The sequence below is a fragment of the Electrophorus electricus genome, chromosome 6 (assembly GCF_013358815.1).
Source record: "Electrophorus electricus isolate fEleEle1 chromosome 6, fEleEle1.pri, whole genome shotgun sequence".
Taxonomy (NCBI): domain Eukaryota; kingdom Metazoa; phylum Chordata; class Actinopteri; order Gymnotiformes; family Gymnotidae; genus Electrophorus; species Electrophorus electricus.
Window position 1 is genome coordinate 28,204,571 of NC_049540.1, and position 22,953 is coordinate 28,227,523.

The 22,953-nt window shown below is 44.3% G+C and overlaps 1 protein-coding gene across 2 annotated transcripts; it reads right to left on the bottom strand.

The window, feature by feature from the left end:
* Positions 1 to 10,305: 10,305 nt before the first annotated feature.
* Positions 10,306 to 22,953, bottom strand: fech (ferrochelatase). 2 transcript variants are annotated; one of them, XM_027024300.2, is made up of 11 exons: positions 22,789 to 22,953; positions 21,947 to 22,072; positions 21,101 to 21,220; positions 20,826 to 20,974; positions 19,305 to 19,439; positions 16,474 to 16,580; positions 15,054 to 15,152; positions 14,612 to 14,719; positions 13,779 to 13,943; positions 13,048 to 13,107; positions 10,306 to 12,727 (listed from the first exon to the last, which is right to left on the bottom strand). In XM_027024300.2, exons 3-11 carry the CDS (start codon positions 21,196 to 21,198, stop codon positions 12,593 to 12,595), a joined length of 1,056 nt encoding a protein of 351 aa, XP_026880101.2. In that variant the 5' UTR covers positions 21,199 to 21,220; positions 21,947 to 22,072; positions 22,789 to 22,953; the 3' UTR covers positions 10,306 to 12,592. The 2 variants fall into 2 exon arrangements, with proteins under 2 accessions (XP_026880101.2, XP_035383223.1); XM_035527330.1 differs by having other exon boundaries at positions 21,947 to 22,061; positions 22,789 to 22,917.

The following is a 22,953-nucleotide window of genomic DNA, read 5'->3' on the forward strand; positions in this document are numbered from 1 at the left end:
GAAAGATTGGTGGGACCGGGGGGTGGGGGTGGGGGGTTAAAGAACCTGGGCATGGGGTGGGTGAAGGGGGCAGCACAGGGATGGAGCACGGGGTGGGGACGGAGGGTGGAGAAGCCAGAGCTTGGGATGCTAGGCTTGGGCTTATGCACCAGGGAGGGGGTGATCCAGTCAAATATCAACGTTTCCAAAGAAGAAAACAACAACAACAACAACTCTTTTTTTTTTGGGGTGGACTTGAGGAAGGGAGAGGGGCTGCTTACTGGCCAGCGTAGCAGAAATAATCACCAGTTTGCATATTCAAGGAGCGAGAGAGAGGGGGAGGGGCCACACTACAGCACTCACTCGTCACACTTCTGTTGACGTCACGCTATCTCAGCCATCTCCACATTTATAGAGTCCGTTAGCAAAGGTGGACTCATCCCAGTTACAGCCAGGATGAAAGGGAACCTTCTCGATGCGTGCCATCAAAGTGAAGTAACATAGATGTCTCCCTACACACTCCAGGGAGAATCTTCCAGTGCGAATGCCAAGGGGTCACAGCATATGATGAATTGTTTTACACTGCAGGCAAAATCTCCTCCGTTTCTGTTTCTTTTTCAGATGTGCATTAAGGGGAACTTCCCAATCCCAAAACCTTCAGGTTAACCAGTGAATTAGAGAGGGAAAGGAGCTCCATTCACCAGGATCTCCTAGTAGTGCATTAGCAATGCTAACGCTGAGCTAGAGTAGTTTCTTAGAGATCTACATAGTCTACTTCCTGCAACATAAGGAGAGATTTCATTGGTCAGCTTTAGAGTATCTGCCATTGGCAGGAATGCAAGCACAAATAAGGAATGGTTAAGTAAACACACACACACACAGACAGACAGACAGACAGACAGACTGGTACAACGTCAGAAAACAGAAGTGGCCAGCCAAGTACATGAGCACAATTTTGAAGCACATTTTTCATTTGCAATAGAAAAGGGGGTTGGACCACAGAGAGTGTTCTTCAATCATTAGAAAACTCAGGTTGCCATTTCTATGACGCGACTGAAGAACATCCATAACACAGGCTTCCCTCCCTCCCACCCACAGACACCCCCCCATCCCCCTAACCCCCCCCACACACACACACACTCAAAAATCACACAAAAGGCAAATCACCTAAAAGTAGAAAATCCATGCTAAACACCATCTCGCCCTTTCACTAAATTATATTATTTTTCCCAAGACTTCCAGCAGTCACCTACTCTCATAGTTTTTTTTGGGGTTTTTTTGTACTACAATATTTCCACTGCTAGCTAGGGAGCCAAATAAAAGAGAACTGACACTGGCAATCAGGGCCTTTATAAGAGAATAAAAGTGGACAATCTCCTAAACATTGCCTGTCAGTCTGTCTCAGCCACAGCCACAGGGGAAGAGCCAAGAGCAGACGGACTCAGTGCTCTGCTGGGTACGGCACACCTGTCTGTAGCGGTCAGACGAGTTAGCAGTGCCCGCTCATAAACACAGAGCACTCAGTCTCACACTTGCTCTTCTTCTGGTCGTACAAAAAGCCATCCTGTTGTTGTTGTTTAGCTAAAATGTCATATATTCATCTGTAGGAGTTTTCCATATATGCTGTTATTTATGGAGGCATTGCATATTAGACCCTCACTCAGTATTAAGCTGAACCCTAGGGAACAGAGCCAGTCTGCAGCCCCGCCCCGAGTCTGCAGCCCCGCCCCCAGCCCGAAGCCCCGCCCCCAGCTCCACGCAAGGCCAAAGGCTTTCGGGATCATTCAAAACTGACACTTAAGACTTTTTCTATTTATTGACAAATCGAAACCAAAGAAACTTTTTTTCTGCACCTAACTGTTCTACAAACAAAAAACCCCAAACTGTTCAAAAAAAAAAAAGAATAAAAAAAAAAGGAACAGCGACGAACAAATGACGACGATGAAGATGAATGGGGACTTTGCTCTGCTCTGATTCATCGAGACTGTGGAAGTGGGAAGCAAAGCTGGCCTGAAAGGGTTAAAACACGCAGGAGCTGCGTCAGACACGCACCGGCCGCTAGCGATGTCAGAATAATGGGTCTCTCTCCAAAAAAAAGGGTCTCTCTGAAAAAAACGAAAAAAGTTGAAGATTGTCTTTAACGTGTGCCTATGCAGTTTTTCACCAAAATGGAAAAAAACGAACCACGAGAACCTCATCAGCTACAATACCAAAGATCTCCAGTTCCTATATCCTACAGCAGTTCCCCTGCCCACAGTTCGCTATGTGCTTGTGTGTGTGTGTGTGTGTGTGTGTGTGTGTGTGTGTGTGTGTGTGTGTGTGTGTGCAGTGGTGTTTTCAAACAGTATCTCTTTGTTCCAAACATGGGAGCTGTAGGGAATTCAACTCGATCTTGCTCGCACAGAAAGAGTCACACTGGTTGGCCATTCTCAGTCTCCACCTGAAAGGTGAGGTTGGGGGGGCGGGGCGCTGGGAGGAGGGGCCAGGGGAGAACAGCCCAGCCCCGCCCAATCCCGACTCCTGCAGAAGGGCCAACATGCGGGGTGAAACTTGGTCAGTAGTCATACCAAAGATAAACTCCACTGAATACAACTCATCCCAGCGAACGAACAAACACCAGTGCTCCCATTTAGAACACGCTGAAGACCAGTCAGCACATTCCAGCACCACATGCACACAGGCGAACACCTCATCTATTACACTTCTCTTTGCATTTAAGTTAGCGTGTTTTTTTAAAAATCGTTATCGTGTGACAGGACAGCATCAAAGAACGTGATGGCACAGATGCCGACTTGTTGTGAGTAGAGTCACAAAGGAAGCGTAATTCATTCAGATTTCTGACATTTCCCACATGTAAGTCAGATGTAAATGTAATCAGATAGGTCTGAGCTCCCATGTTTGAGAGAGAGAGAGAACTGTTCAGGGGTTCAGAGGGTCGGTAATTCAAGGCACAACCATGACCGACACGGTAAACACACTCACAGCTGTGCGGGGCGTTCGAAAGCAACGTAAACAACACAGGTTCATCAGTTCAGAGGAAACTGCAAAACTATCGGTCGAATAGCTTTATCTTTTTAGTTCTCTCTCTTTAAAAGCTTCTAATCCAAAGATACTCCAATGGCTGTGACCTCTTAGTGACCTTTGACACCTAGAGGTCGTGGTGGAGTCTGCTTCCACTTTCCCTTCAGTCAGGTCTTGAGAAATATCAGCCAACCTTGGGTACGAAATCCAACCAAAAAGAGCTTTCCATTGCTTCTTTTTTAGTACTTTGCCAATGCCTGTGTACAATAGTTTTTCCTAGGTTTCGCAATATATGATTATTTATGTAATTTATATTTGTTATAATTGAACTTAATTTAAAATTGCATAAACTCCCCCAAAATCATTTTTCCCTTATTAGCTTGCCAAAGTTTACATTTTTTGTTTATGTCTTTTTTTTTTAGTGTCCGACACTGTCAAATTTATTTATTTATGAAGTGTGCTAGTACACATGCTTAGCTTTTCTTTTTTAAATTATTTAATATTATTTAATTAGTGATAATTGTTTTGATGAATATTTATGGATTATTGAGAATGTTAGTGCATCAAAGATGCAGTGCTTGTGTCTGTTAATTTATTATTAGTTAGCTTTACTTAAAAGAGCAACAAATGATATTCCACATGTGGTAGATGTGAGCTTAGTTGGCTGTACAATATTGCCAAATATTATTTAAGTAATTTAGCTGGTTTGATTTCTTTGATTATTGATTTTCTTCCAAATGATAATAGTACATTGTTTGATTGCTAGTGTCTGAATGAGCATTGTATCTTGGCATCTGTGATGGATTAATCATTCTGTCTGTTTGCATCTTGCTGGCCATGCTGGACGAGCAGATCATTTCAGCCTGATGTTTTAGCCACAGACTGGACAGGGCAACACGTTAATGAAGATCAAAGCAGAACTCACCAAAGACAAAACCAGGGACGCTGAGAGGCCGGTGGTTCCCTACTTCACCCGCAGAAGGAAAACAGAGGATTCCCTTAAAACTAGCTGCTTCCAAGACTGACTTGTGTGCGTGTATTAAAAAAAAAGTCTTTGTATTTCTATAGTGAGAACCAAAGAGGCTACCTCACTGAATTTTCCATTTGTAATTTTAATCGTGTTGATGAAACCAAAGATACCAAAGATTCTTTTTCCTCCAGTACGGTCTGCGCTTGCGTTCATGCCCGCCCTCTGATAATGTCACCCTCTCCACGCGGAAGCCTCTGGCCTTCCCTACACCCTCAGCTCTAATGCGTGTAGTCCAGGAAGGACCGCACTGGTCCCAGTCTGAGATACCAAAGCAAAACTACATTCCACACATACCAGAAAACGCAGAGAGCTGGAGGGTTCGTGGTGTTTGTTGAAAAGTTGAAACTCCCATGGTAGGGCGTAAAGTAAAGGGGAGACTCTCCAGAATGTTCCTTCCTGCCTGGGAGCTATTTGAGTTGAAATAAAAATGTTCTGTTCAACCTGAAAGGAGGTTCGCACTCAAATAGTTGATTTTTGTTCCTTTCTTGAAGCTGTTTTGTTATTTAAATGTGCGCATTGAAAATTTCTAGTGCCAAAGTGTGATCACTGTCACGGATGACATGATTGTATCCGACGGAACAACAGAAGAAAATGACTCGGATTTATTATGGAAGCTTATCAAATATCCATTTCAGTGAAATGCAACATTAAGGTGAAATACAAAATCAGTCTCTCCAAGAAAACCAAAAGTTCCGTTCATATAAGATTAGTATTTATGTACAAAACCTCTAAAGTCAAAGAAACATTTTTAAAACTAAGGAGACTGATGAGAAGAACCTTCCGGAAAGCACATCAGAGCTGTCTTCATCTTAGTGCTAATGTACCCATTAGGACAGAAAATGGAAAAATCTGTTTGGGGACAGACACACTGATGTTTAACATAAAATAACAGAGTCTCAATAATCTCCCCATGGATTTGGTCAGGAACGATATTAATGACGTGAGCTCTCAATGAATATGAGGGAAAACCAGAAAAGGTGTCTTTGGACACAAATGTCCCTTCAAACAGATTCTCTCCATTTTTAGCTACTTCTGTTATTACTTTATTTTTTTACAAGGAGAGGAACTCCAAAGATGTGGAGAGCACATTTGTCGCAGAGCACTGAGATATGAGATGAGTGCCTTGCTTGAACTGCTGTGACCTTTCACCCTCTGTTCTCCTTCTTCCTGTGTATACCTCAGTGGGGGGCGCACCTGCGCATACGCCCAGTGATCGCTGCCCTGCTTCTGTGGTGCTTTGCCATGCAATCATGCAAAGAACAAAGTCAAAAATGATACCAAAGGCTTTAAAGACTTCCTTCCTCTCTCTGTCTCTCTCTCTCTCTCTCTCTTTATCTCTCTATCTCTCTCTCTCTCTCTCTCTATCTCTCTCTCTCTCTTGTTGCATAGCTTTAAATAATAAAGAGGGAATAAACTAGTGGCATGTCAAAAGCGCAGACCGTGCTTTCCTTACCAAAATTGTTCTCAGATATACCTCATAGATAATAGTGTTTAGGGTAACGTTATTATAGCGTATGTAAGAAATGATTCACTTACACTTCTTTTTTGGTAACTGTGACTTTACGAGACAAACGGGGGAAAAAGCTTTATACATTTTGAGTTGTGATTTTTGTAATAGTTGAAGAGGTGCGCTTACCCAAAACAAATGCTTGTCTTATAATCTCATTAATATAACAACTTCTTCTTTTTTCATCTTTCACAGTATAACTGGGGGTTTTCTGTTTGTCTTTGTTGTTTTCCGCTCACAGCTTCTTATTGTTTTCATTTGATGGATTATTTTCTGAGGATGGGCTCGTGTTGTTCTTAAGGATATTATGGGTTTGGTTTTTGGGGGGAAAGGTTGCTGGATTGAGCCCAAAATGTAAAGGTTTTTACAATTTTCATACTTCCATGTAAAACGCCAGTTCTTTTGTTGTGGTTAGGCTGATATTTCTGTTTCTCATTTGCCTTTTTAAGTTCATTTTTTTGTCATATACTTGTTCTGTGTGAAGGTGTAGCATAACAGTTAGCAGCAGTCATTCAAATGCTGTAGGCCTGAGTTTCTGCATGAATATATTTACAGTAAGCTAGCAGTGTACTGCATTGTGGTTCCAAACTTTAAATTCAGAAACCGTCCCATTCAAGTAAACCTCAGTTTTGCATGTTAGCCTGTTATTAGTTTCTGAAAAGCTCTGCTCAGTTGTGTATATATTGGCCCATGTGCTCATCCGAGGACAGCATATTTTGACTCAACACAATTTGCCACAATAAATAGGAAATTGGTTCACCCAAACCACTTTGCAAATGTACAGTATTACATTTCTCTCCAAATTGCCAAAGAAAAATACCTTTAACTCCCACAAGTCTATTTACTACAATTTCATTTTCAATTCTTAATTGTGCACCTGGTTAGTCAGTGTGGTCTCAAAATTGCAAAATCGTAACCATTTGTGTGACTCAACTCATGAAAAGTTAGGAACAGTCAACATTTGGCCTGGTGTTGTACTTGGTTCTTTTTGTTTCTTGTTCGTTTATGTTGGTACGAAAGGATGGGGAGATCACACTGACTTTAGACAGCAATATGCTTGTAAAACAAAGATGATCCTGTTAACAGAACATTAAAAGAATAAAAGCCTCAAATATAATGATGTCACATAATGAACTGCACCTGGCACTCTGCTCTTACTGTAATAATGCTTCATTCTGCTAAGAACAGCGCCTCCTAATGTTTGAAGGTGAGACGTACCGGGAAGCTTTATTACAGCGCAAATCTAGAGAGCCAATAATCTTAATGTAACAGGACCGACGAGCTAAAACTATCCTGCACTGTCCTGTAGGCTGCACTAACGGAACAGGCTGGAGGGCCATCACTGGCTGTCTGTCCTGTGTCCAGGTTTTAAAAATGATGTTGCAGTCTGAAGGCTGATCCAGGCAAAAATGACTAATCAAGGGTTATTATAGCCAAAGTTCCAAAGATAAATAAGAAATCAATGATTAACAATTGTTTATTTCATTTTTACATTTCATTCAGTTTACTTTTTATTTTGGTAATATATAAAAAGGAGATTATTTTTGCTCATCAATGAATTGCGAGTAAACGGGTAAAATTTGGAAGGTCAAAAAATACTTTTCATGATTAAAAAAAATACAGAACATTCAGAAATCACGTTTTCCACATAAAGTGTGAACACAAAGAAATCAAGACAATGAAGTTTTTAAGTTGTTGTTATCAGTCAAATCAAGGGTTTTGCTGAATCGTTTTAAATTCTTCCACCAAAATGAACATTAGCGCCAGAACCGAGAGTTGTGGGATGTGAGGTTGAAGACATGCCAGCTTCTCTAACTCCTGTCAAAACTGAAAGTACCTTAGTAAGAATGCATATACTACAAAATGTATTAATAAACACTGATTGTATTATTAACCAAAGGATAATGCCATCTTTGCATCTGTCACAGAGACTACAGATTGTATTTTCCATTGAATTCTTCATATTCTTCAATGAAAGAGTATTCTGTATTAGGTATTAAACTACTTAGATTAAATAAACAAATTAAATGCATTGAACTTTTAACAAAACTTCCATAAAGTGCTGGATATGCAAGGGATACAACTTTACCTGGTTACACTAACGATGTTTACAGTGTCCCAGTGTAGATCTGTGTTTACCTGCTGCAATAGCATGATATTAATGATATTAATGTACAGGTATAGAAAATTCCAGAACAGTGTGAGAAATTCAGTGCTGGAGCAGTGCTAGAGTCCAAGTCCTGAGCTGTTCATTCTCTGAATTGAAAACTGAGGCATGTTTTCTTTGAATGTGTTACAATACACAGTGTCATGTTATTTTGTCAGATGTTTTTTATCCACATTTGAGCCTTGTGTGATTGCTACACACACCCTCCTTCACAGTCTTACATTAGTAAGGGAATATTTACGCAGCTGAGGTGAGCCTTTACGATCGCATTTGATCTGTTTGCATGTGTTTAAGTAGTTTTACTTTTTTGATCAAACAATGCATTTCGGATCCTCAGTGTATGAACCTCCTACATTCAGGTAGGATCTCCGATTAGTATTTGAGCCTTTCATTTTTTGCAATATTAGTATCTGTGTTTGAGTAAAAAAAAATGTAAAAAGTAATAAAAACTAAAAAAGAAAGAAAAAAGATGGAGGTAATGAAGAGTAAAAAATCACACGTATCAGTGTTACATGTTGCGACAACTGCATACACACATTGGAGCTTTTAAATATTGTTCAAAGTTGTTGACGTATTGGGCACTTTAAAACGTAATCAGAGAAACCATCCCAGTCCTCTTCCATATGATTCTGTTTGTGTGTTTGTGTACTGTTTATCTCAGCTGTTTACCACGTTACGCTGGACCGTTGCTAAGCGCATTAGTGATGTCTGCATCAGGCTTTTCCTTCATTGTTTTTAGTTTTTCTTCAATACCTCGTTTTTATTCCCACTATCATCGGATGGTAGTGCTGTATATTCTGCTATTAATATCAAATAAACAGCTCTGATTCATTCACATCACAGAGGTCGATGTCGCTGTGCATTCTTCTGTGTTTTTTTAAATTGTGGAATAATTTTTAAAAATGTGGAGAGATGGAGCCCTTTTCCTGAGGCTAACACACATCCCACTACAAACCTGCATGTGAACTCTCAATAAACTGGGAAGCTTGCAGCAGAGTTCTATGCCAGCACCGGCCTGCCTGGTTCAAATACTTAAAGTCTTGGTAGACGTGTCAGGTGTATCACTCAGATGGTTCTCTTGGGCACAGGGGCAAAGATCCAGGCACACCCCACACCTTCATCAGTGTAGAGTCAGGCCTAAACGTTTGATTAAACAGCGCTCAGTTTGAATTGGACATGCTCCTGATATCTCAGATCTTAGAAAGTGGCCAACTGCCCCGGTCACCATACTACCTCTCTTACTGAGCGTCAGGTCTTACAAAATACATTTTATATTTGCACCTGCCATTTTCATAGTCATGCCTCTTGTTATAAATAATCTCACATCGAAGATCTGAACTGAAGCACCAAAATCTCTCTCTCTCTCTCACACACACACACCGCTTCTTTATCTTTAAACAGCAGTGTCAATACAAAACTGCAACCTTTTCAATGGTCTTGAAGTAGCTCATGTTTGATTTCTGTCAAACACACAATCTCCCTCTCTCTCCCACCCCACCCCACCCCACCCTACCTCTCAGTTGCTTGGGCAACCAACATTCAGGTTGCCGTCTTATCTGCTGACATTTTGGCTTCCATTACCTGGCAGGGAGATTAGAGGGTGAGATATGGTATGGTATTAAGAAATATGTTCCAAGTCACACACTTAGCTCTGTCGAGTGCAACCTACATATCAGAGCAAACGAGGCCAGCTTCCACAGAGAGTCAAACGTTTGGACTGTGCAGGGAAAAGGGCATATATAAAGAAAAAAAAAAGAAATGCTTGTAAAATCCAACCAAAGTGCCTGGAGGTCTGTGAGGGTAAGGAAACCTTTGAACAGTCCAAAAATAATCTTTGGAATTCCTCACCAAACACTGTTCTAGATCATTTCATGTAGTGTTGATTTCTGTAGAGGACAGAAGGTCTTTAAAATCTTTCTTCTACCTGTCTTTATAGAATGCTGGACACATCAGTCTCTAGGACATTCACTCTTATTTCTAACCAACTCATAATGTTCTTGTTTGTATTATAGATGATATAAACATATAAATCAGCATTCCTTGTAATGCCACGTTTAATGTGCTAGCTTCATCTTAAAGTACATAAGACAACATAGGAGTGTTAATAAGATTACATTTTTTAATAATTTTTTTTCGTCCTGTTCTCACTACTTTAAGACAGTGATGACATTTTCAGCTGCAGTTGAGATCAGGTCAGTTAGCTGTCATCCATTTTCCCAGGATGAAGCTACCCAGAAACACCAGTCTGGAAACAACCCAGTCCCCGTTGCTAAGGGAACACTAAAATGCTAATAACCCTAGTGACATTATTTTTATTTCTCACTGAAGTTGATCAAATTTCTGCATTAAAACATTCCAGACAAATATATGTCTACGTCTGTGTAGTCACCACTGAGAAAGGTATAGGATGGTTTTGAGTTATCACTGAGACGCATACAACATACCACAATTTTACCAGAATAAATAAATGAAACAGATACAGAACCAAGGACAGCTGTGTCTTTTTCTGGAATCCAGACCCAAAGTCAAAGCTCCATGTCAAACTGGCGGCAGTCAACACCTTACACAGGCATTAAGAGGGAATTGGCTTTGTTTCTGCTATAAGCTCAATAATAATGTTAAGTTTTATTATTGTAAGTAAATAAAAAGTTCACTGGACTTACAGTAGTTCATGTAAAAGTCTTACAATGGAGCACACGCACATGCATACTTCAGCGACAGAGCCGGGACCACATATCCAGGGAAGCTCAGACTTAACTGGTAGAATATTCACATATCATCATATAACGGACAAACAAAGGTTAATCAGGCTGGTGTGAAAGTGTGAATCTCCATGTAGGGGTTAAACAGGGCAATCCCAGCACAAGGTTCCTGATCAGACTGCGTCTGCATAAGAACACCACCCTGCTCTCCAGACATCTGTCTCGACGAGTCCAGTCTTCTCTAACTCTTGAGAAAACATCTTTTTCCATTTTCCTACACTCTGTCCTTCTTGCACCATCCCTCTGTTCTGACATCCCCTCCCTCCCACACATTGGAGAAATCAATTGCTCCTCTCAATTAGAGGTCACGCTACTCAGAGGAGTCAGTGGTCTTGCTTTCAATTACCAGGAGGCTTCCATTGGCCCCTGGAGCATCACACTCTTTCTCACACCTCTATGGAGTCATTGGGTCCAGGATACCCAATTTCTCTCATCTTAGTCAACGAGCGAGAGAGAGAGCGAGAGCGAGAGCGAGAGAGAGAGCGAGAGAGAGAGAGAGAGAGAGAGAGAGAGAAACAGTTGGGATGTTACTAAAATAAAGAGGGTTTTATGTCTTTATTATCAAACAGTGGAAGACCAATTACTCAAACTCAAAAGAAATCCAATAATTGGACTTGAATTTGATAAAATAAAAATGTCACCCTACATATTTTTGATTTGTTGTGATGTCAGTCAAACCCCCAAAATACAATTCAAACTATAACATGTCAAATCATCAGATTCTAAAAGGGTTAGTAAATTCGAATAATGCATTGCATTTCTTAGCATAACTAAAGCACATAATAAGCTAAGTTTATCCGCGGCGTCTTCCGGCAGACAGAACAGGCACATGACACAACATTAGTGTTGGCAGGCTGTGGCCAGCAGGGGGCGATTAGACCCCAAGTCAGTCAAGACAGGCTCTAAAAATCAAACAAAAACAAAAGAAATGAAGACTAATAGATGAACGCCTGGAGTCACAGTTCTGCTTCCCTGAGGACATGATGTCCTGGTAATGTGGAGCAGCGTTGAGAGGAGAGGAAGGAGGAAGACGATGAGGAAGGCCTGGAGTGTTGAACAAGTAGAAGGGTCTTCAGAGCAGTGTAATGTAGAGGGTATCACTGGGCCTTAGACAGGACTGCACCTGCACCTTGGGAAATGGAGTTTTCCCAAGTTTTCCCAAATGCACCATGGGAATTGGAGTTTAAGTCCATGAGTGAAAGGAAAACATCTACCACTAACGCAGAGATGCACATTTAACTACGTTTCCCAGATGTGCATGCGCTTGTAGTTACTTTAAAAAAAAAAAAAAAAAAGTGGATATCAAACTTTTTTTTTTCCCTATTTCAAATTAAACATAAAGGCTCTTAAGTGGTTGCCCTGGCAACAAGTGTTCATCAAGAGTTCAACTGTGATGGCGCGACAGCCAAGAGAGCAACACTGTCTCTGGGTGGGAGGGCTGGCATACTCCGTCGCCTGTCAATCACAGTGAGGCTGTCCAATCACGGATGTCTGTGTGCTCACGCTTGTTGCCCTGGGTCATAGCTTGGGCATCAGCCTATAACGATGTGGTATTCGGCTTCTCATATCTGGGAGGAAGCATATGCTCCCCTGACGGCGCGAGGGTTGGTAGGTGGTGCCATAACTAAAACTGAGAGAAAAAGGAATTTAAAAAATTCTTCTTCTGATTTTTATTTGTACTAGGCAGGTAAAAGTCAAACTTTTAGCCAACAGGAGAAGCCGCTCTGCAGCTGACGATACCGGGTATGCCACCGTCTATTACTTCACTGACAGTCTTCACTAAATGTCAACGGTTGCTTTTCCAGGTCATTTCTGGAGTTTGATCAGTGGACGACATCTTCCCCCGGGACCAGGTCAAAGTGCACTTGGGTGGCATCTGAGCTGAGATAACACTTCAGAGTTCAGAGGCCATCTGGTGCAAGTGTTGTTCCAACCCCAGACCAGTAGGTGGCAGAACAGGGAAACAGCAGGCAAGAGGGAATTTCAAAGGCAGCCAATGGTGTGGACTCCTTCAATACAGCCATGTGGGTGGTGTCTATTCATGCTTCTGTTCGTCTGTTTTGTCTTATTTTGTAAATTAGCTGAGCTTTACTTGGTTGTGCACAAGAGGGATCAGAGGTGAAAGATCAGTGTTTCTGGTTTGCAAAAAAAGCTTTGGCTTCAGCACACGTTGGGTTAACACACAGAGGACACGGCAGGGTGAGCTGGCGAGAACACGTCTCGTCAGTCTTCAGGTGCGTCTGAACCAGATCGGCCAGTGCCTGAGAGAGAGAGAGACAGAGAGAGAGAGACAGAGAGAGAGAGAGACAGAGAGTTCAATGCCCAAATGTACAATTAGGGATCTATTGGGATATTTTTGTTTACATCAAATGTAAACAATGTAACCAGTGCCTGGTTGACCAATCAAATCCACTGCTGCCCCGTCCCCCAGGGCACTGACCCGCCCCCACATGGGCCAAGCAAGGATACTTCTCCAAGTCAATCCCAGGCGCCATGCAGGCATGCAGGGAAAATTACTGTGGTCCTGCTCTGACCTAGAGATCAGAAGATTCTCGAGTTCTGTAAACAGGTCATTTCTCACCTTGAAAAACAATGGATTTCCATTCAGGGACTCTGCTCGCCTTATGTTCTCAACCCCACACTGCAATCACACACACAAAAACATCAAATCGAGCATTATGACAATCACATACCAAGACAGTACCCAAGCTTCAGTTAGAACGGTGTGATGAACAGCCGTGTGCTGTACATCCCACCAGTGTACTTCAATTCACCGTAGATCACGTTAAAAGAAAGAGCACTCTGAAAGGGTTTCTGAAAATCGTCTGCCCTTGTTGGAGTATGAAGTGCTGTGGTGTGTCAGAGAGAGAGAGAGAGAGAGAGAGAGAGAGAGAGAGAGAGAGAGAGAGAGAGAGAGAGAGAGAGAGAGAGAGAGAGAGAGAGAGAGAGAGAGAGAGAGAGAGAGAGAGAGAGATGTCACAGTGGCCATCGTCTGATGTGCCTGGAGGAGTGTAGTGAGCACAGACAGACAGATCAATGCGCAGAATGAGTGTGAGGGAACCACCCTAATAGATCTGTGGTTAGTGTGTGTGTGTGTGTGTGTGTGTGTGTGTGTGTGGGGCTCCAGATGGGCCAGCAAGGAGCCCCGACAGCCTACCCCACGCCCACACTTCCTGTCATAACGTATCCCTTTCCTTCCCACTCTGGTTCTGCCACATCTACCAGTCACACATAACTGAGGTAACCCATCCCAGAATACACAGCCATATATAGAGCCCTGACCCTTTAGCTCCTACACACACACACACACACCTCTTCTCCGAGGATCTTGGAGTACTCGATGTCCAGTTCGTGCAGGGTCTCGATGTGGTCACTGGTAAAGGCGATGGGGACCAGAAGCAAGTTCTTCTTCCCTCTGTGACACAAACCCTTAATGACCTCATCAGTCTGTGGTCCGAGCCAGGGCATTGGGCCCACCTACGAATACACACACACAAAAACACACACACAAAAACACACACACAGAAGCAAAGCAGGTTTGTCCATGTACGCATTTCATACACAGGGGGAAATAAAAGTGCTTTGTAAATATCTGATGTTTACATCGCAAACGTAAGAGAAGGATCTGATACGGAAATGAACTCTCCAACAAATCCCCCTTCCTTTCCTCTAGACCAGGTGTCTACAGACCCGAGCTCACACGGTGCAGGTCGAGGTTCGGTCACGACATTCTCATCCAACAAATGGAAATCATTTTTTTTAAATTAAAGCAGACCTGCCATAATGCACATTGGGGGTAAGGCTGCCATTTCGTTCTCTTTTTAGTTATTCTGTGTTATGTCGAGAAGCCATACAATTATCCACAAATTTCTATGCATTGTATCATAGCCCTGCTGAAAGTGCACTTACACTAGCCTGCCACAAGATGGCAGCATGCTGCTAAATTTGTACCTGGATCCTTTCTAGGGCATTGACAATGTGTCATCTCATCTATGAGTATGAAAGGGGACGGTTTAACCAGACTGAAACAGGACTGAGCAGTGATTCACAGCCTGGGCTCCTGACACACAAGCCCGGGAAACGGCTTGAGCAGTACTGGACGGGTCCATTTCAGGTGGCGGGGGAGGTGGATGCTCAGGTCCTACCTTGGACTGCCACACCAGACGGTAAGGGTTACAGTGGCCCAGTCTCTCCATCACCCTCTGGACAGTGGCACCAACTTCCTGCGGGTATGGATCTCCCCTGTTCACCACCTACACACGTGCACACACGCCACGCACACGTCGCCATTTCACTGCGAGTTATACTGTGTATGACTATGTATGTGACGAATAAACCAAACTTGAAACCAGTGCCGTCTCTTCTACTGGTCGGTGGTGCCGTCTCTTTTGAGGTTGGTTATAATTCACCTATGACTTGGTTTTTGAATTCAATGCATTTTCACTAGTCACAACGTTATACATTTTTGTTTTACTGTTGCTGGTAGAGTTCATGAGCTTCGGTCTTCTCCTTCACTCACACCCACCACATACACACACAGGGATTCTCTCTCACAGCGAGTGCATGAGTGTGCTTACAGACACTTACAGACAGGGGGAGTGAGTGAGCAGAAAACAAGATGACCACATCATCTCTCTTCTCAGGAGGAAATCGCTCCAGCTCATTAAGCACATGTTGAGCAAAACACTGAGAGAGAGTGAGAGAGGTTTGAGAACGAGAAAACATGACAAGTTCAGAGAGTCAGGCTACTTGAGATAATTCTGACCAACATTCAGATCACTCGCATGACACACAAGATACAAAACACAGACAACCTTTTACAAATGACAGTCAAATTGCATTAATAATCCTACACTTCAAAATATATACAATTATAGGTCAAATAAAATATAACTGCAATTAGTAATTACTAAAGTACTAAAACTAATAATTAAAAATCAAAAGAACGCATGCGCGCAATATACGCTGCAGAAGAATATCACACTTCTGTTACTATGGCTACTGTTCAAATGATCACAGTTTTGTATCTAATGAACTGCAATGTAAAGCACTGGATGGGAAAAAGAAACAGAGAGAGAGTTGTTAGCCTAATCAAAGAGGTGTGTGAGGGCAAGGAGACGCGATTAAAAACAAACCCACCAACCCCAACGGCAGAAAACTTCCCCTCCAGACCACGGATTGATTTGTGGAGGAGGAGGGTCACATTCACAGGCTTGTCTAACAGGGCTGAATTTCACAAAGTCTTACAATGCACAAAGATCGACCTGGAAGGGCAGAACCACCGCCACTCAAAAGCAGCTGTCGCTGCTGCTGAACCGAGACAAACTCAGCTGACCACTTGAGAGTCCAGTTATGGGGAGAAAAAAATAAAAATAAAAAGAGCGAGATTGAAGGTGTGTGAATACACAGCTGTGGAAGCAAACCTCCCTAAGAATGTCACTCTGGAACCCAAACTAGATGTTCAGACAGCTTCTGCTCAACATCCCTACACCTCAGACTGGAAAGTTTCCTGAACACACACACACGGAGTGATGGGTTTACCCAAGATCCTTGTTATGTCGCAACAGTATTCCAACCCTGGGCAGGGCAGGTATAGGCAGGTCAACCAGATTATATTACCCAGATTATATTCACAGCTAACAGTGTGTAGCCCTTCCCCACTCAGAGATTAGTTAGTGTTTGACTTTTTCATCTCTTTCTCTTTCAAAAACAGATTCTACCCAATCTATCCAGGTTCATTTTTAATCCTACAGGGCTTTTCATGTTATAGAAGAAGAACGAGAATCAATGGTCCAGACTTTTCAACGATGAGGTGAAAGATTCACGATTAATGGTAAATGAAGTTTATCAGGAGCACAGAGGGCATATTTACATCCTGTGCCTCAGAGGCTTTGAACGGCAGGCGAACAACATCCGCAACCTTTTTTCCTGCACGATCTTCGCCTGTGACATAGGGCTTATGTGATCTGATTCCAGATCAGCTGTAGGGAACTGAAAGCACACTCACCTCGATAAGCAGAGGGTGTGTGGGCCACCTGTCAATCACACTCCAGCGCATCTTGGGTCTGACAGCTCTGCTGTTGTAGTATCTGTAGATGGCGTTCAGGCTGCTGCCTGCTCGCACAGACCCACACACGAGCAACACTATTGAAGGCTGACTGATGATAAAAGTCCTGCAAATATCACATCTGAAATGCTGCTTACAAAAACCAGTGGAATGTGGCAGTGACCCAGAGAAAAATCAAGAATCTCAAACTGAGGCTGAAGCCAAACCACGTAATAAAGAAAACACTTGAGAGTAGGCCAGGGCCATGGAGGGAACACGACTAGGGTACAACCGTGATAAAAATCAGAATTCAGGTGATCTTTAACTGGTGTGACTGGGGCAATATTTAGTTGTCCAAGTCTGTTTCCTTCTGGTGCAGTAGCAGCAGTACTGAGACCCTACACATCAGCGCTACCATACACACAAGTTCCCCAACTCCTGGTCTATGAATACACACAGCCTATGCAGAGTGTACTGTGTGTGTGTGTGCGTGTGCGTGTGCATGCACGCGTATATGTCTGTGTGTGCGTGCGTGCGTGTGTATATGTCTGTGTGTGCGTGCGTGCGTGCGTGTGTATATGTCTGTGTGTGCGTGCGTGCGTGTGTATATGTCTGTGTGTGCGTGCGTGCGTGCGTGTGTATATGTCTGTGTGTGCGTGCGTGCGTGCGTGTGTATATGTCTGTGTGTGCGTGCGTGCGTGCGTGTGTATATGTCTGTGTGTGCGTGCGTGCGTGCGTGTGTATATGTCTGTGTGTGCGTGCGTGCGTGTGTATATGTCTGTGTGTGCGTGCGTGCGTGTGTATATGTCTGTGTGTGCGTGCGTGCGTGTGTATATGTCTGTGTGTGCGTGCGTGCGTATATGTCTGTGTGTGCGTGCGTGCGTGTGTATATGTCTGTGTGTGCGTGCGTGCGTGTGTATATGTCTGTGTGTGCGTGCGTGCGTGTGTATATGTCTGTGTGTGCGTGCGTGCGTGTGTATATGTCTGTGTGTGCGTGCGTGCGTATATGTCTGTGTGTGCGTGCGTGCGTGCGTGTGTATATGTCTGTGTGCGTGCGTGTGTATATGTCTGTGTGTGTGTGTGTGCGTGCGTGTGTATATGTCTGTGTGTGCGTGTGTGCGTGCGTGTGTATATGTCTGTGTGTGCGTGTGTGCGTGCGTGTGTATATGTCTGTGTGTGCGTGTGTGCGTGCGTGTGTATATGTCTGTGTGTGCGTGCGTGCGTGTGTATATGTCTGTGTGTGCGTGCGTGTGTATATGTCTGTGTGTGCGTGCGTGCGTGTGTATATGTCTGTGTGTGCGTGCGTGCGTGTGTATATGTCTGTGTGTGCGTGCGTGCGTGCGTGTGTATATGTCTGTGTGTGCGTGCGTGCGTATATGTCTGTGTGTGCGTGCGTGCGTGCGTGTGTATATGTCTGTGTGTGCGTGCGTGCGTATATGTGTGTGTGCGTGCGTGCGTATGTCTGTGTGTGCGTGCGTGCGTATGTCTGTGTGTGCGTGCGTGCGTATATGTCTGTGTGTGCGTGCGTGCGTATATGTCTGTGTGTGCGTGCGTGCGTGCGTGTGTATATGTCTGTGTGTGCGTGCGTGTGTATATGTCTGTGTGTGCGTGCGTGCGTGCGTGTGTATATGTCTGTGTGTGCGTGCGTGCGTGCGTATATGTCTGTGTGTGCGTGCGTGCGTGCGTGCGTATATGTCTGTGTGTGCGTGCGTGCGTGCGTGCGTATATGTCTGTGTGTGCGTGCGTGCGTGCGTATATGTCTGTGTGTGCGTGCGTGCGTGCGTGCGTATATGTCTGTGTGTGCGTGCGTGCGTGCGTGTGTATATGTCTGTGTGTGCGTGCGTGCGTGCGTGTGTATATGTCTGTGTGTGCGTGCGTGTGTATATGTCTGTGTGTGCGTGCGTGCGTGCGTGTGTATATGTCTGTGTGTGCGTGCGTGCGTATATGTCTGTGTGTGCGTGCGTGCGTATATGTCTGTGTGTGCGTGCGTGCGTATATGTCTGTGTGTGCGTGCGTGCGTATATGTCTGTGTGTGCGTGCGTGCGTATATGTCTGTGTGTGCGTGCGTGCGTTTATGTCTGTGTGTGCGTGCGTGCGTATATGTCTGTGTGTGCGTGCGTGCGTATATGTCTGTGTGTGCGTGCGTGCGTATATGTCTGTGTGTGCGTGCGTGCGTATATGTCTGTGTGTGCGTGCGTGCGTATATGTCTGTGTGTGCGTGCGTGCGTGTGTATATGTCTGTGTGTGCGTGCGTGCGTGTGTATATGTCTGTGTGTGCGTGCGTGCGTGTGTATATGTCTGTGTGTGCGTGCGTGCGTGTGTATATGTCTGTGTGTGCGTGCGTGCGTGTGTATATGTCTGTGTGTGCGTGCGTGCGTGTGTATATGTCTGTGTGTGCGTGCGTGCGTGTGTATATGTCTGTGTGTGTGTGTGTGCGTGCGTGTGTATATGTCTGTGTGTGCGTGCGTGCGTGTGTATGTCTGTGTGTGCGTGCGTGCGTGCGTATGTCTGTGTGTGCGTGCGTGCGTGCGTGTGTATATGTCTGTGTGTGCGTGCGTGCGTGCGTGTGTATATGTCTGTGTGTGCGTGCGTGCGTGTGTATGTCTGTGTGTGCGTGCGTGCGTGCGTGTGTATATGTCTGTGTGTGCGTGCGTGCGTGCGTGTGTATATGTCTGTGTGTGCGTGCGTGCGTATATGTCTGTGTGTGCGTGCGTGTGTATATGTCTGTGTGTGCATGCGTGCGTGCGTGTGTATATGTCTGTGTGTGTGTGCGCGTGTGTGTGTGCGCGCACCTGTTGTGGAGCAGCTGTACTGAGGATACTGGGTAAAAGCTACTGCCCTCTCCACTCCATCCTTCTCCATCTCCTCAATGGCCTCTTCAGTGAGTGGGTGCACATAACGGAAGCCAATGTAGAACTTGTGTGGAGCTGTGTGAGAACCCCACACACACACACACACACACACACACACACACAAAGAAAAGGGGAACGTTTGAACCTGATCAAGTGATCATTGGCCTTAGCACGGCTCCTTCAGTGAAAAGGAACATGCACTTTATTTTCGGACTATTTCTGAGCACAAGCTCACAGGAGACCTGACCCTCTTCTGTCACACGCAGGACGAGAAAAAGCGCTCATGTTGGAGACTGACTTTCAGCATTCGCAAACATAAGATCCTTCTTTTTGTAACGCCTTATGAACACTTTCTAGATGAGAATGAGCTAGTGAAATGTTCAGAGAATATATGAGACTTGCAGAACATCCATTTCTCCTTAACGGCATCATTTTTTTAGGGTCAGTTAACTAACAATGGCTGTAACTTACCCTCTGAATTTTATCTGTGGGAGCTCAAGAAGGGCGTGTGAGCCTGTCCCAGCATTTAATCTCCCCATCTCTCACGCACACGGGAGGGTGTGGGTGGGTGGGTGTGTGTGTGTGTAACAGGATGTTCAGTCATGGAGAGGCAGCTGTCCTTCACAAAGATGTCTAATTTCCAATTACACTCAGGGTTTGCATTTGTTTTATTATATATTTATTATATTGTATAAATCAATATTTTTTATTGTATAATTATTGTATATAATTACTTATGTGCCCTCGCATAACTAAACGTGCACACAGACATTAATGACTGCACACTAATGACAGATTTGGTCATATGTGACAGGATGACCTAGCACAATGTTTTAGCTAATGACACAGCAGTTTTGAATGCAGCAGAGCTACTGACAACGCTAAGGCACGTGTGTACGAGCAGCCTCTACAACACTGGATCAACAGCCTTCCTACCAGACCACGGGTCAGCTGATGTTTTGCTTCAGAGTGTCCACCCTTTCTACAGCACCAGAGAGGAGAACCCCAGAACTATCCTAGGCACGGACACTTCTAGAGAGACTTTGCATCATGCATGTCCTTTGCATTTTGTTTACATATTATTATTTAATCCCCGTGAAATAACTGTAGCTAAATGAACGGTTGGACTTCTCTTATATTGTCCATGTAGGGTTAAGCCGACAAGCAACAAAAGAAACTTTGCACGGCTCTTTACCAGTCGGGCCAGTAACGCTGACGAGAACTGATAAAAAGGACTGGGGGTGTGGCATCAAGGAAGCGTGTCATGCAAATAGCTCCCTACTAACAACAACAACTACAACAATAATAGAAAATTACATTGAATTATATTACATTTAATTATTTGTAAGATACACATGAATACACATTAAAATTACATGAACTGATATAAACTCACATTTAATCTTTTTAAAGTGGTAATAACTGGGCTATAAAAGCAAAACGAGCTCGGCTGGAACTCACCCGTGTCAGGACACATGTCATCCAGCAGTGTGACCATGCCTTGGCCTTGCAAAGTGGTCCAGGCTCTGATGGGAGACCCCCCACCTATCTTACTGTACTGCTCCTGGATCTTTGGGGTGCGTCGTTTGGCTATGAAGGGCCCTAATTTACTGATCAAAGAGGGAAAAAAAACAAATGAACACACACACACACAGAATGGTTGGTATGGTTTAAGGGGAACTGCATGGAAATGCTTCCATCCTGGTCTTTGTTTGTTTGTTTTTTACAATCCTTACTTCTGGACGGGAAGTTGCATCAAGTCAGTGTCCATGAAAAGCCGTAACAAGAAACCGTGAACGTCCTCGAGCTTCTCTGGGCCGCCCATGTTTAGCATGAGTATTCCAGTCTTGGGTTTTCTAAAACACCAACACGTTCAGTGGTCCAAGTCAGGATGAAGTTATGGAAACAGTTCAACATTCAAGAACATGGAGGGTCCCAGGACTCTGGAACAGTATGCTGACTTCATGGACCAACACAGAACAAATTCTAACAGCAGTTGTCCAGTTCATCCTTATCACATTTCTTCAGCAGATGTACAACAGACTTTATAAACTAAAAATCTCTCCCACATGTCGTCATTTAAACAATAAATCAGAAGAGCCCCAGCTCTGTTTGTGTATCTGGTGTTCTAAATATGGGACACTTGTTCCTCTCGTCATGTCCCTAAATTAAAGCCCCTACCAGCATTGGATTCCTTTCTCTCTCTCACACACACACACACACACACACACACACACACACACACACAGACCCATACAGACACTTATTGAAGTGGTTATTCTTCTTCTTTAAAATAAATAAATAAATAAAACACCTAACGGTTAATGGGAGACCTGGAAGTCATGTACAGACAAATACCTCAACAAGAGAGGTGTTCGTGCTCAAAGACATGCACAGACAAGCTGACCTCCTACGCTCTGGAGTACAGGGGAGGTGTCAGAAGGCCAGTGCTCACCGTTCATGACCTTCTGGTTCACGTGTTTGAACGCATGTCAAGCCCACACAGCCATTTCTCTCTGTTAAGACCTCCCCAGGGCCCTGAAGAGGAAGCCTGCGTTAGGACCTCCCTGGAGTCTCCATACCTGTTGTCCTGCGACTTCGGCGCGGGCGGACTGTCGAGGGCGGCTGCAGTCGCGCTACACCGGCATCTGATGCGCGCGCTCGCGGAAGCTCCCACGCGGCTACCGCACCTGGACACTGAGGGGGACCTGGTTTTTAAAAAGCAGCATCTTTATTTTGTTCCCCACCTAAAACTGCCCACGCATACACCGCAACAGCGCCGTGTGTGCACGCAGTGGCGCAGCTGGATTACGCAAGTTTCGCAAGTGCGTTGTGTAACGATGTAAAACGCATCTTATTTGGTCACTTATATATACAAATATATACATAAATATATATATAAAGATATACATGCACGATGTGCTTAATAAAGGCAGTTGAAGCATTGCAACGAGCAGGTACCAAAAGGATCTGGCCGGTAGATCCTGTCTGCTGTCCAAGCCTACTGGGAAGTTAAGCACAACATTGCAAGAATGGGCCAAGTCAAATGGACTTATCAATATATAATCAGTACAACCCGATGTGATCGAACACTTAGGTACCGAGTTTAATTTGCATTTACGGACCGGTACTACCGACAAAACACCCAGCCACCGCGCGACTAGCTAACTTTCTGGAGAGTAGGAGAAACAAGGCATGCATACACAGCCAACTCATAGAGGCTACTGTCAAGACTTTAACCACTAGCAACACATTCAAGATGTGAAAGAAATCAAGCCTGTTGAAGGGAGGTGTGATCTGTTGCATCTGTTTGCTGGGATGCATGCACAGCGTTGCACACTCGCAGCTGACTTTGCGAGAGTAGCTATGAGCCTGTTAGCTTAGCTGGCTAGCTGGTAAGAGCCTGGGCAAACGGACGACTTACACTGCAGCAGCCGACACGCGCCTCCAAACACGGCCATCTTCACGCTCCTTGACTTTCTTTTGAAGTATATGAAAACCTAGTCCATCCTCGTGCCGTCCCCCAAGCGCTGAAAGCCCAGAGTGCTTCGGAGCACAGGCGCGTGACACTGCACCGACGTGTGCACGC